This window comes from Aphis gossypii, chromosome 2, assembly GCF_020184175.1.
Source record: "Aphis gossypii isolate Hap1 chromosome 2, ASM2018417v2, whole genome shotgun sequence".
Lineage (NCBI taxonomy): Eukaryota > Metazoa > Arthropoda > Insecta > Hemiptera > Aphididae > Aphis > Aphis gossypii.
The window spans coordinates 41,602,321-41,615,833 of NC_065531.1; the positions used below are offsets into that span (position 1 = coordinate 41,602,321).

Here is a 13,513-nt window from a genome sequence, read left to right on the forward strand (position 1 = left end):
TTTATGATGTTTTCATATAATTACTATCACTCTTATCAGAGTCTTCGTGAAAATTCAAGGTTTAAATTTCTGCGGTTGTCAGCGTAGGTATTTGAAACTGCGGAAATAAATACTAAACTACAATAAGTTCAACTTATCTATTACTTATTAGTCATAAGCTAACCTTATTGCGATAGACTTATTGTTGATGTTTTTGTTTATCTGCGGTAGTCAGTATTCTGAAATTTACTGAGTACCGTGAGTAGCCTGTACTTACTACTTACTGCTTTGTTACTAATCTACGTCTTTACGAAGTAATCACTGACACTAATTTTCCGTACTCGTATGTCAATTTTCTAGATTTATGAATTGTTGGTTTTGATTTAACAAACATCTGACAAGGTTACTTCTACGTTTTATATTATTACTATTATGTTAACTAATTAATACCAATACAATGGACAAGTATGACAGAGCCGCTCAGCATATTAAAGGTAAAAAAAAAAGAGATGTATTTCTGATTAAGGAAAAGGCTGCCTAATAGGTACTATATTTCATAGAATTTCTAATGATTTAAACATTCAGATTATGCAAATATTATTTAAATATTAGTCATTTAAATGCCAGGTGTATTTTAAAAAATGCAATTATTTATTGTTCTTTTACCATATGGTTGTTAAATTTTGTATAAGGTACTACAAAATTAATATTTGTATGTTTTATTAAAACAAATTTTTGTGTAAAAGTATAAATGTTTAAAATTATAATTTTCTCATATTATACCTATATTTTTATTAAAATAAAAAATAAAATAATGTAACATAATAATTTTTTGCTGACACTACCTTATATTATTTTGGTATTAAATATTGTTTTTTTTAACTTACCTACTTGTTACTAAAGATGACTTATTCTGAAATACTCTTATAATCTTTATATCATAATTTTTGTCTAATATAATCAATTATTGGAATTATTATTATTGATAGTGTTTAATTAGTACAAGTTATATACCATTATATGCTATGGCACTCCAATTTGAGTCTGGTTAGTAGATCATATTATGTTTTGACTAAGAATTTGTACTTAGCGTCCTTTTTGTAACAAGTGGACCAAACAAAATCCTAGCACATAAGTATTTTCACTTATTCTAATTAAAGAAATATTTCTAACCTAAAGAATTTTAAGTGCCATGTTTGTTATCTTATTTTATTTCAGTAATTATATAATTTTGAGTTTAAATGTTACAAAAAAAGTTATAGTTAAGTTAACCCAAGAAATTTTTAATTTGTTCCTTATGTTTGTTATTAACTGATCATAAATATACACCGAATTTAACTTAATGTTATAAGTTTATTGCAACTGTGCAAAATAGTGCATTTTCTATAACAGATATTATTAGTTGTGAAAACTTTTAATTATAAAGATTTTTATAAAATGTTAATTAATTACTAATATTTTTTGAATTACAGAGTCCTTAAACACTAAAAACCTTGCCGAATGTCTATCACAAACCGGTCGTTTTTCATATTGTGCCTTATGTGCAACTTCATTAAGCTGCCTGTATAAATATCCTCTAAATGTAGATTTTAAATTGGACTGTTTACGTGTACTATGCAATCATTTGAAACTAATGTTACAACTACCCACTATGCGAGAGATGGCAAATTGTGAACTTCCCTTAGATGCCAAAGTATATGTTAGAGCTCTTAAAAAAGAAGAAGTACTGAAAGAAGGCATGATGATAATTGTACAAGACCTTCTTTTGCTGGCTATTTCAAATGGTAAAATTTATTTTATTTTATACATTTTTTAAATTATTATTATATTTTATAAAACAATTATAACTATTAAATAAAATATTTTGAAATGCAAACAAAAGGATTAAGAGTAAGTAAGTATCTAATTAATAGTATATTGTTATTGATATTAAAAATTGTTGTTTGAAAATAAGATGTTTTAATTCTCATCAAAAAAATAGTGATTACTAAACAATTTTTTATAATTTAAATAGTGTAAAAAATATGAAATAAATAAAATAAAAATTTAATTAATATTGTTTCCCTTTTATAAAAATTATCAATTTTTCTCTACATTATATTAAATTGGTTAAAAAATATTAAAAATTAATTTTAAAATCATAATTCTTTTTAGGTACCTATGATGCTCGTTGGAGAGTCCTTATACTATATGTTACTCGTGTATTTGATCTTGATATAAATACAGTAGATAATTTTGAGTTAAATGTTGTAAACTGTTTATCAAATCTTTTGCCAGTACAAACTGAGTAAGAATTTTCCTAGTTTATTTATTGATTTTTTCTTTATTAATTCTTATAAAATTTACTCTCTTAATGCCTATTTTCAAATCAAGACAAGAACAAGCTGATGCTGCTCGTCGTATTCGTGTATCAAAGACTAAACGTTTTGCATTGATTGGATTAGCATCAGTTGGTGGTGGAATTCTCCTTGGTTTAACTGGTGGGTTAGCTGCTCCTCTTATTGGCACAGGACTATCTAGTGTCTTAGGAACATCTATTGTTGGAGCTATAGGATCAGTGGGTGGTACAGCTATTGTTGGATCACTTTTTGGTGTGGCAGGAGCAAGTTTAACTGGTAATTATAAACAAATAACACACAATAACTAATAAGTTAAATTAGTATACGGAAACTATTTATTTTTTAGGATATAAAATGCATAAAAGAGTTGGCGACATAGAAGAGTTTCAATTTCGTAAATTGTCTACAGACATAGAAACTGGAGATATTCACTTACATATTACTATTGTTATATCTGGATGGTTAAATGATGATAAAGAAACCAGCTATAGTAAACCCTGGGAATATCTTCGAGTATAAATCTATTATATTCTAAGCATTTATTATATTAATAATATTATTAAATATCATATCATAAACTATAAAAACAATTTGTAGACTATAAGGTTAAGGAGGGAGAGTAATCATATAAATTGTTTTCTATCATGAAAATTTATTTTTACAACTGCTTTATATAACAGCAGATACAAAAAGGAAATACTTTGATTCTTTAAAAAATAAGTTATAAATCTTTTTAAACATAGTAACTTAGTAAATTGAAATTTCTTAATAAATAATGCATGTTGGCTGTTTTACTATTCAGTATTTGAAAATGTTAACTATATATATAAGCATATATAGCATTCTATAAAAAGTATTTCTGTAATAATTTTATTTTAAGTACCTATTTACATATAATCCAAAATATTTTTTATTTTTACAATTATCTGTCATTCATCACATTTAAATTTACACATAAATTCAACTTACTTTTTTAGGACAGCCCAGAACAGTATTATCTACGATACGAATCTTCTTATCTGTTGGAGTTTGGAAAAGCTATGGAATACTTCTTTAGTTTTGCTGTATCTGTAGCAGTTCAAGAATCCCTGAAGTATACTGTACTCTCAGGCCTGATGGCAGCTATTGCATGGCCTGCTGGAATTCTAGGATTGGCCTCTGTCATTGATAATCCATGGGGTGTGTGCTGTCGACGCTCAGCACAAGTTGGAAAACAATTAGCTGAAACTCTACTTACACATAGTCATGGTAATCGTCCAGTTACATTGATTGGTTATAGCCTTGGAGCTCGAGTTATCTATTATTGTCTACGAGTATGTATTAATTATAAAATTATGTAATATGAAATTTATAGATTCATTATATTTTAGGAAATGTCTCAAAGAGAAAAATGTCAAGGTATTGTCCAAGATGCTATCTTAATAGGCACTCCGTGTACTAGAAATTCTTCAGACTGGAATAAAATTAGCGAAATTGTGGCTGGAAGAGTTGTGAATGCATATTGCAGGTAAACTCATTTAACTAATTATTAAGATGTAATTTTATTATAAATATTAAATAATAAAAGAATATTTATTAATTTATTTTGAAATAAATTGTAGAAGTGATTGGTTTCTGAAATTCTTGTATAGAACACTTTCTATGCATGCAATGGAGTTGCTGGTCTTCAAGCTATTCAATCAGTTAATGATAGAATAGAAAATATTGATTTGACTGATATTGTTTCAGGTAATAATTAATAACTATATAATATAAATCAACAACAGTATAGAATTTTTTTTAAATAAAAATGAAACAAATTCTTTCCACATTGTTTTAAATGTTTTATGAATTTGTAGGACATTTTGAATATCCACAAAAACTAACAGAAATTTTAATGTACATTGGAGTTAATGTAGATGAATCGGCAAGAATAAAATTAATTACTACACAATCTGTGCCAGAAAAAATGTGTGAAAGTTTGAAAATAAATGTGAGTATACCAATGATTAAAAAGTTTATATTTTTATTACCTATTCCACTGCATTGCATTTTCATTCAAACAAAGGCTGAATCTTTTGTTCTTTGTCCCTTGTCAATTTTAAAAATATAATGTTAGCCTGTTTAAAATAATAAAATAATCAAAATGTGATATTTTAAATTATAAATAAAAAAAATAGTTGAGCAATAAATTGCCATCTTAAGCTATGACATAAATAGGCAATAGACTAAGTGATAATATACTTATGATTTCATTTCATTAGCCTAAAAACTTCTTGATTTTTATTTCTGACTCATATATTATATTTATTACATTGTGAATGACTAATGAAAATTTTTAATATTTAGAATTATCTATTTTCGCACATTATTATTTCTGCTTTTTACAGCTTATCTAAGAATTTTTTCTGTCTAAATCTTAATCACTTCATCTCATTCGGTTATGTACTATGATTTTTTTATTCCATACTCTAGGTATGATAAACATTTTTTACCATATTGATCCAGCTCTATCCAAGTTAATAGTATTTATTTTTTATTGAAGTTATGGCATTTAAATATTTTAAGATTTGTCCCAGAAAGAGTATTAATAATTATCACCCTACAATACTGTGCTGAACTTTGAAGTAGTTTTAATTTATAAAATCTATTATGCACTATGCAGTGAAGAAAATTTTTAGTTTATAGTGGTTATATAATTCAAAAACAAATATTATAATTCATCACATTTTATCAATAATTAATAATAAATTAAAATTTATATATTAAAATATTAACAATTAATTATTTTATGAAATTAATATTTAATTTTTATGATTTAGGATGATTATACTGTCAAAAAATCAAAATCTGTAATCGACCTCACAACTATTGACACCAAAAAAAATGAGACATAATGATTGTTTTGTCTGCTATTAACACATTGAGCTTATTTCTGCAATTCAATATATCATATTAAGTACTGTATTAACTATTTATATATACATATTATATACTATTATTATATATATTTAATTATTATACTGGAAATTTAAAGCTATGAAAATAATTTATAGTAACAGTGCTTAAAAAATTATTCAAATTAATTAATGAGTTGAAATTTATTTTGGCATAAACCAAAAACTATTGAAACTTATTATTTTAAAGGAGCTTATTCTTAAAATTTTAATTTTTTTCACAAACACATTATTTTTTTTATAAATTTGTTTGATAAAATAATTTTTTATAAAATATTTTCTTATAAATATGTTCCATGAAATAAGTATCAGAACATAATATTATTTATAACAATTTTATCCATAAACGTGGAAATAGATAGAAAAGATAAGGCGATTAAAATTAAAATTAAAATTAATTAACTTTCAGTGTTCCTATTAGTATTAAAAAAACGCATTCCAAAGATTGAACATCTCTCTTTTTTAAATTTATTCTTTAAATATATTATCTTAATTGTGGTATTATGATAAAATATTGTTAAATACAATAACACACACATACACAAACTTATGTTTAATTAAAATCAGTGCCTTATTTGATTGGGATAAGGGAGGGAGTAACAGATTATTTATAATATTATTTAATAATAGTTGTTATCTTTATTGTTTTTGGGCCCTTACATCCTAGTTCGAGCACTAATTATTACCAATAATTAGATTAAATTCAAATTTTTTATGATTCACACAGATAAATTAATCTGTCCTGTTTAATTTAGTTAGGTACTGTATTGATTAATTTTTAATAAATTACTTCGGAAGATTAAGAAAATATATCTTTCCCCCTTATACTTCTTTTTTTAAAATAGGTATAGTTGTGGTTTTCCATTTATCATTTTATCAGTTGATAATAAAATTCTTGGACGATTGGCATAATGGAGTTAGTCTATGATTGGCATTGACAATTTAAATCATGTTTCCCCCACCCCTCAAAGAAATTGTTAATACACCACTGAAAACCATAATAGAGAATATTTGTTTGTTATTTCATTAGTTTACTATAATGTATTTTTGTTCAAAATTATAGCTAAAAACCTATTTTTTTAAATACGTAGAGGAAATAAGCAATTTTTTGCATTCTCACCCAATTTGAAATATGTCACATTATTTTATCAATTATTGTTTTTATAATATTTTATATTATTTGAAATGTTAATTTTTGATTTAACATTAATAAATTAAATGTTTATATTAATTAATTATAATAATGTTGTGTATTAATATTTGTGATATAAAAAAGTAATTATTAACAAAGTTATAATTTATTTAGCTTGAATGTACTTATCAATTTTTTTTTAAACAAGAAGTATAATTAAAAATTTTGGGAACATAATGTATTTTTAAATTAATTATTTTACTTGTTTTCTTTGTGTATATATTTTTATTTATTTTTTAATTTTTTGTTGTTTGTTCACTATTTTACATTATTATATAATATATTATATACTATATAATTAACAATTAATTATTTGGCTTTCACTAGGTTACCATTTACTATTCTGTGATAAATATTATACAAAAAACAACATTTACAATTTGATTTAATTTTTTTTTCAAATATATTTTTTAAATAAGCAATTTTTTAAATTGTAATCAAGATATTAATATTTATCTAAAAACGGACGTTTAAAATAATTTAGTTATCAAATGTATGTTACAACATTTATAGAATACCATAATTTAATTTTGTACAAAAATTATTATACAATGCATCACACTGACACTGTAAGCTATTAAACCTGCTTTATATTAGTCAAGTTTGTAACATAATTACGTCTACAATTGAAAAATCAAATTCAGAAAATGAATACAAAATTAAATTAAATCACAACTAAGTAACAAAAAATAAAAATTAAATTATTTAAATTAACATTTAAGTAATTATTGAATTAATATTTTTTGTTAACTTTTCAAAACGTCCTATATTAATTTTTGCATTATTGTAAGCGTGACTTATTTTAATTAATAATTATTAAATATTTTAAGAGGTAACAAAATGTCATTATGTATTTTCACTATTTATTACATTTGTATCTTTTAATATATTATAAATTATCAAATTTATATTATATGTATATTTTTTTTCTGGAATGTGTTGTAACTTTTTATAATGCACTTAACTTGATTGAAATATTAAATAAACTAATCATAATGGGGTACAATAACATTTGTTATAAAAGTGCTTATATTACATTTGACTAGAGGCAGCGACAAACAGTTGTATCTAATTAAATGTTGGCTGTGATGTCTATAAATAACATCTTTTTGTGAGTATATTTAATATGCCTAACTGCTTAATGAAGCCATAGGCGAGGACGGAGACATTGGTGACCGGTTACAATCACTTGCAGATGAATTTGGTGATCCATTTAATGTAATCACAAGCTTTCGACTACCAGCTTGATTTCGATGCTCACATAGCCAAATGCCTTGCCATGTGCCAAGATTCAATTTTCCTTCAGTAATGGGCACTGTTATTGATGAACCAAGAAAACATGCCTTTACATGGGCTGGCTAAAAATAATAATAATAATAATTTATTAAGTATTTTAATAAAATAACTGTTTATTATAAAAAAAATTTTGAATTTTAAATATAATTTTTTAAAGTAATTAATTTACCATGTCATCTGGTCCTTCACACGAATGTCGATAAGGTAAACCCTAAAAACAAACATATCATAAATTTATAGAAGTAAACAAAAACAAATACATGAAAACTATATTATAATTTTTAAATTTCCTTAATTATAACTGTAGAACTATTCCTATAAGTCTATATTCATCTCAAATTCTTATTTAAATACTGGTTAGGTGCCCATGTTTTTATTTAAATGTTATATATAATTTCTTAAAAAAACCATTTCTTAATATAACAATTAATCTATTCTAATCTTATTTATCTTATTCTATATAAATGACTATTATCTATACATTTCAAAAAACTCCATCATGATAAATAATTATACATTAATACTGGGATGGGCAACTGGTGGCCTGCGAGCATTTTTAATCAGGCCCTTCCTACATTTCCAAATAACATCATACAATTTTAAAGTTTATCGTCTATTATTTTATAATCTACATAACTATATTATGTATGGTCTATCTTGTCAATATATAATAATTATTATCTGGCATTGAACATCGTTAATGTCCAAATTTCACAATATAGTACATTCGTATCGTGCTGTCATTAAAAATTTATTATTTTTGTGTTTTTGAGGTAAGTACTTAAGAATGTCAGCAAAAAAGGAAAATCTATGATGAAAATAGAAATTTTAACATCTCATGGTAGAATGACTACCTATATTTATTTAATATTAATAAAATAAATACTAATTAAAATGTATATTTTAAATTTAATTGGAAACCACAATGTTTTTCATGTATTTTTTTTTTTTTTATATATATATTATTTATAGTTTCTGTAGCCTAGTAAATTCTGAATCTTTAAGAAATGTATTTTACATTTTTAACAATAATATATTATTAAGGTGTATCAAAAGTAAAAAATAAGTCATGATTTTGATAGTGTTAAATTATGAGAAAAATTATACAGAAACTACTAACATTATTCAATGAATTGTTTTTATAAGGAATTGAAAAAAGATGTGCAACATAATTGAGCCAGAATTGTCATAATTAACCAATTTATAAGTGTATTAATCATTCGTTTTACTATTAATCTTCACAATTATATAAAAGTAATATTAATTGTTGTATACACCCCTCTACAACCATAGAAATTACTTATCACAATATAATTTAGAGCAAATAATAATATCTCTTTGTATTTTTTAATATAAAGTGAACCCTGTCTATAATAGACACTTATAGGACCATAAAATGTTACCGTTGTATACAGGTGTCTGTCATGGACAAATTTCACTGTATATAAATTCTGTAATTGGTACAACTTACAAATGTAAGCATGTAAATATTTAATAACAATTTTTTAGATTCATTATTTAATTTTTAATACCCAGAATATACATATACACATGATTGTGTTATAAAAAAATGACAGAACTGATGTTTGTTTTTGTAATTTTGTCATTTCCAGCTCGTAATGCATAATTAAATTTACACAAGCGTGAAAACCCTCTATCATCACCTTTCTTCAAATAAAACTCCTTTAGACGTATAAGTTGTCCAAGAGCTTCTTAATAGTTTATAAATTCTAGAGTGTTCATTTTGGTCATCATTTAGTTATTTACTATCTGCTAAGTATATTGGATTTATTTTAGAGCGATAATTATGTAAAATCATATCTACATTGTCTGAATTGCATCAGTAGATCAATTATTGTCTATTTGAGTAAAAACATCATTTTGAGGGAATGAAAGAAGTTTCATCAGTTTGGTCACTCATTACCATTTACTTAATTTAAGTTTCTGTAGATTCACTGGATAAAAATCCTGTTTTTATAAAATAGTTTATTATTGTTAGTGGAGAAATCTCACGAGGCACGTTTTTCTGAAATCGGCAAAAGTTTTGGTTGTGGCATTTTCGATGTAACAAAGATAAATATCTACTTTATTTTTTAAAACTTCAACTACTCGTATTTCCTGATTCCAAATTATTCAGCAAGTATACTAATTAATCAGCCAATAGAGTTTTTATACCAAATAACTTAGACCCTTTTTTTTAAGCTAAATGATAATAATTGGTAAATTATTGTATAAATTGAGCAACTTTTACATTTGTATAATAGTCCATGATTTTGAGTATGGCTTAATGACATCCCATGGCTCTTCTAATTTTCTTAATACTTCTATAATATATTTTTTTACATTGGATTTTAACTAAATCTCGTTTAATAGCTAAATCTAAAATATTTAAAATTTAATAACAATTTGGTGTGTGCTCCATTAATGCTCATCTAAACTATAGTGACGTCTAGTTTTTATCATTACTTACTTCTGGAACAATTTTATTCAACATCATCTCCATATCATCTCTAAAAAAATAATGCTTATTTAATATAATTTTTATATAAAACAATAATTTTAAAAATAATTTGAATAAAAAAAGATTTTTTTTAAATTTATTCCTTGTTATTTTATTAGATATTTATATTATATTCTTACCGAACATTTGGATCCCAACTTTCATTAATGGCAAGGCTAGCTGATGTATGCAAAACTAAAAAATTTTTAAAAAATTAATCAGTTTTTATAAGTAGATACCTAATATAAAAATATATACTATGCTACCAATGATTTTCTCTCTATTAATTCATATTTTTTAACAAAAAGATTTCTAAATTCCAAAAAATCAACCCGGTTTCTACAGAAAATATGGCAAACATGGAAAATGGCAGATGAGTGAATAGAACATTTTAAATGCTTACTTTGTATGTGACATAAACCAACAGAAAATTGAGATATTTCTGGTATTTGTTTTAGAATTTCTTCAGTTACTAAATGTACGCCCCTGTGTTGCGGTCTTAGATTAATTTTACGTTGAAACCACGCAGAACCTATTTGAATTCCTCGACTCGACGATGCCATTCCAAAATATTTACGTTCACGATAAAAATTATATTCTGTTGGTAAAATATAGACAATATAATATACAAAATATAGGAAACGTAAAAATTTACATAATTTAATAATTTTTCAGTTACAATATAATAAGTGAATAACAAATTAGTTGTTTAAAAAAACAAAATTATGATTTACAGTGGTCATCGCTTAATACACATTTCGTAGTGTGCGTTTATCGTAATTCAAAGTCCAATTGATGTAGATAACATAAACGAATGTGTTTGAAACACAAAAACACGAATAATTTGTGATTTCGTAAATAATACTAATCTAAAAAGTAAAAAATTTCCAAAAAAAACGAGATTACAGAAAAAAAAAGAAAATGTATCAAAACAAATTTTCAGACAGTGTTACTTTGAGAAACATTAAATTCCCATTTTCCAACCGTGGTTTTACCAACCGTTATTGTTATGGCCACGGGACGAGACACCGGGACAGCGCCATTAGACTTTTGAATTTAACGAAACTTGATTTTTAATTTATATTTTATAAATTTTTAATTGTAATACAAATTAAAACATTTATAACACACGCAATACAATGTACGAGTCTCAAAAAAAAAACTGATAATATAGTCAAACTTTTACATTATTTTGTTATAATAATAATTTAATCTATTCTGTGATAATATCACTTATAATATTTTAATAGATATACATTTTAATTTTCTAATAATAAATTGAGATCAATAATCCAAAATCCAACTGATCAGTTGTCTTAATCAGGTATAGCGTAAACTTCGACTTATATTATAAATGTACTTATGTGCCTAATAAATAATACCTAGGTAAATAAATTAAGTATACAGATTATAAAAATATAAATCAAAACAATCGAATATAAAAAACTAAATTTTTTTATTAGATTTTTTTGTCGTATTCTTCGTGGTTAATATTAACAGGTTGATAAAATAAAAATTGGATTAGCAAAATAAATTAAAAAATAATAAATAACTAGTAAAAATTAGATAAGCCTCATAGTCCATTCTCTACCTATATATAGCATAAAAATAGTAAATACCTATCAGAAGATGACTTGGCCAGGTGAAACAGTGGGAATAGCCTACTGGACCAGTGGACCACAAACTTTCTATTGCTAAAAAAATATTTTAATAACAAATGTATACAGGCATATTATAATTAACTAGTAAAATGGTTTAGATGTGCAGGGTCATCACTAATAAACAATAATGAAAATAAAAATTTAATTCAGTACGGCACTGTTGCTTTTAATTTTTAATATAATATATGATACCTATTTTATGATAATAAAGATAATTGTATTTAAATGCAGTGTCAGCAACGCATGAACGACATAGTGTAATATTACTAATATTATAATATAGCTATTTTTATTAGTTTGTCACGCAATGGGACAACTTACTATAGACCCAAAATATTAGGAGGTTTTTGCTACATTAACTCTATATATGATATTATGTAGGTACCTATAGTTAATAGTTTTACAATATAATGTTATGTAATGTTATAACTTATAATACACAAAAATACAATTTATAGATTTATTTATAATATATCTCTAGAAGTTCTTTTTTTAAGTAATGCCGTATTTTGTCTCTTGGCCACGATAAAAGATATATCTTTAATAATGATTTTGGCCTTTAGAAAAAGACTACCTACCAAAATGTTATTAGTCTAAATTGATCATTAATTATTATTAGTGCAAACAGTTTACATTATCAAATGTCACGTGGTGATAACTAAATAATTATTACCTAGTTAAAACCACGATTTAAAATACCATCTTAAATCGTGGTTAAAACTTAAATGTCCTTATGTAAGTTTGTAACAATTATAACCCAGCCCGGTCAGCCTTCCGACAAAAAGAAAAAACGGAAATAAGCATATTATATACATTTTTAAAACAATAACTTTCTGCAAATAGTAGAAATACCTATAAAAACTAGATAGGTAGTTTAACTACCGCAGTTTGTTATTAAAACAATGTATAAATTACATCTAATTAAAAACATAAAATATCATAAACCGATGTCCTACATAATATAGTAATATATAGGTAGTATGTATCTAATAACTTAATTAAATTACAATATGTTATTTAACATTAATTATACCTATTTGTACTATAATAGTATAATAATTTACAATATTGGCTTAAGATTATCAAAAACTTTTTATATTTAAAATTTTTGGTGGGAAGACGAACGGGGTAAAGAGTAGAGAGTGTTAATAATTTTTGAAGAGCTAATCTATCCCAATATAACTTATTATGTACCAATATGTTATCATATTTTATTTTTTTAATAGTTTTAAATTTTAATACAATATTAGTGATCACTCATTTCGTATTCTTATTGATGTACTAATGTGCTATTATATTTAAGCCATTTATAATGCTTATTGTCTATTGATGTACAATATTATTGTCTCTAAAAAATAAAAATAAAATGTTTCAATCAAAATATATATTTACATTTTTTTTTTTTTTTTTGTAACTAAAAGCGAATAGCCGTATATGGGTAAATGGGTAGGTATTTAAATATTTTTTACCTTTCGGAAACATTGAAAATGTTTGTATCATAATATTCTCTGTTTAATAAAAGTTTTTATGTATTTGAAATTTTAGATTTCATTTAGTTTTTTTAAACTGTCGATAAAAAATTATTTGTTTGGTAAAAATAATAGAAGATT

At 24.3% G+C, this 13,513-nt stretch overlaps 2 protein-coding genes across 3 annotated transcripts; one reads left to right on the plus strand and one right to left on the minus strand.

Annotated features, from left to right (window-relative positions):
• The first annotated feature begins 93 nt into the window (after positions 1-93).
• Positions 94-6,673, plus strand: LOC114120953 (transmembrane and coiled-coil domain-containing protein 4-like). The gene is given in 12 exon segments (XM_050202026.1): positions 94-237; positions 340-473; positions 1,452-1,763; positions 2,134-2,266; positions 2,353-2,594; positions 2,665-2,831; positions 3,296-3,631; positions 3,689-3,825; positions 3,920-3,968; positions 3,971-4,046; positions 4,157-4,290; positions 5,120-6,673. Coding segments are annotated over 11 exon segments (1,698 nt in total). The 5' UTR covers positions 94-237; positions 340-436; the 3' UTR covers positions 5,195-6,673.
• A 152-nt stretch (positions 6,674-6,825) lies between these two features.
• On the minus strand, positions 6,826-11,159 carry LOC114121025 (UPF0047 protein YjbQ). 2 transcript variants are annotated; one of them, XM_027983169.2, is made up of 6 exons: positions 10,977-11,159; positions 10,646-10,840; positions 10,383-10,437; positions 10,213-10,252; positions 7,912-7,953; positions 6,826-7,804 (listed from the first exon to the last, which is right to left on the minus strand). In XM_027983169.2, exons 2-6 carry the CDS (start codon positions 10,803-10,805, stop codon positions 7,577-7,579), a joined length of 525 nt encoding a protein of 174 aa, XP_027838970.1. In that variant the 5' UTR covers positions 10,806-10,840; positions 10,977-11,159; the 3' UTR covers positions 6,826-7,576. The 2 variants fall into 2 exon arrangements, with proteins under 2 accessions (XP_027838970.1, XP_050057984.1); XM_050202027.1 differs by having other exon boundaries at positions 10,922-11,159.
• Positions 11,160-13,513: the final 2,354 nt, after the last annotated feature.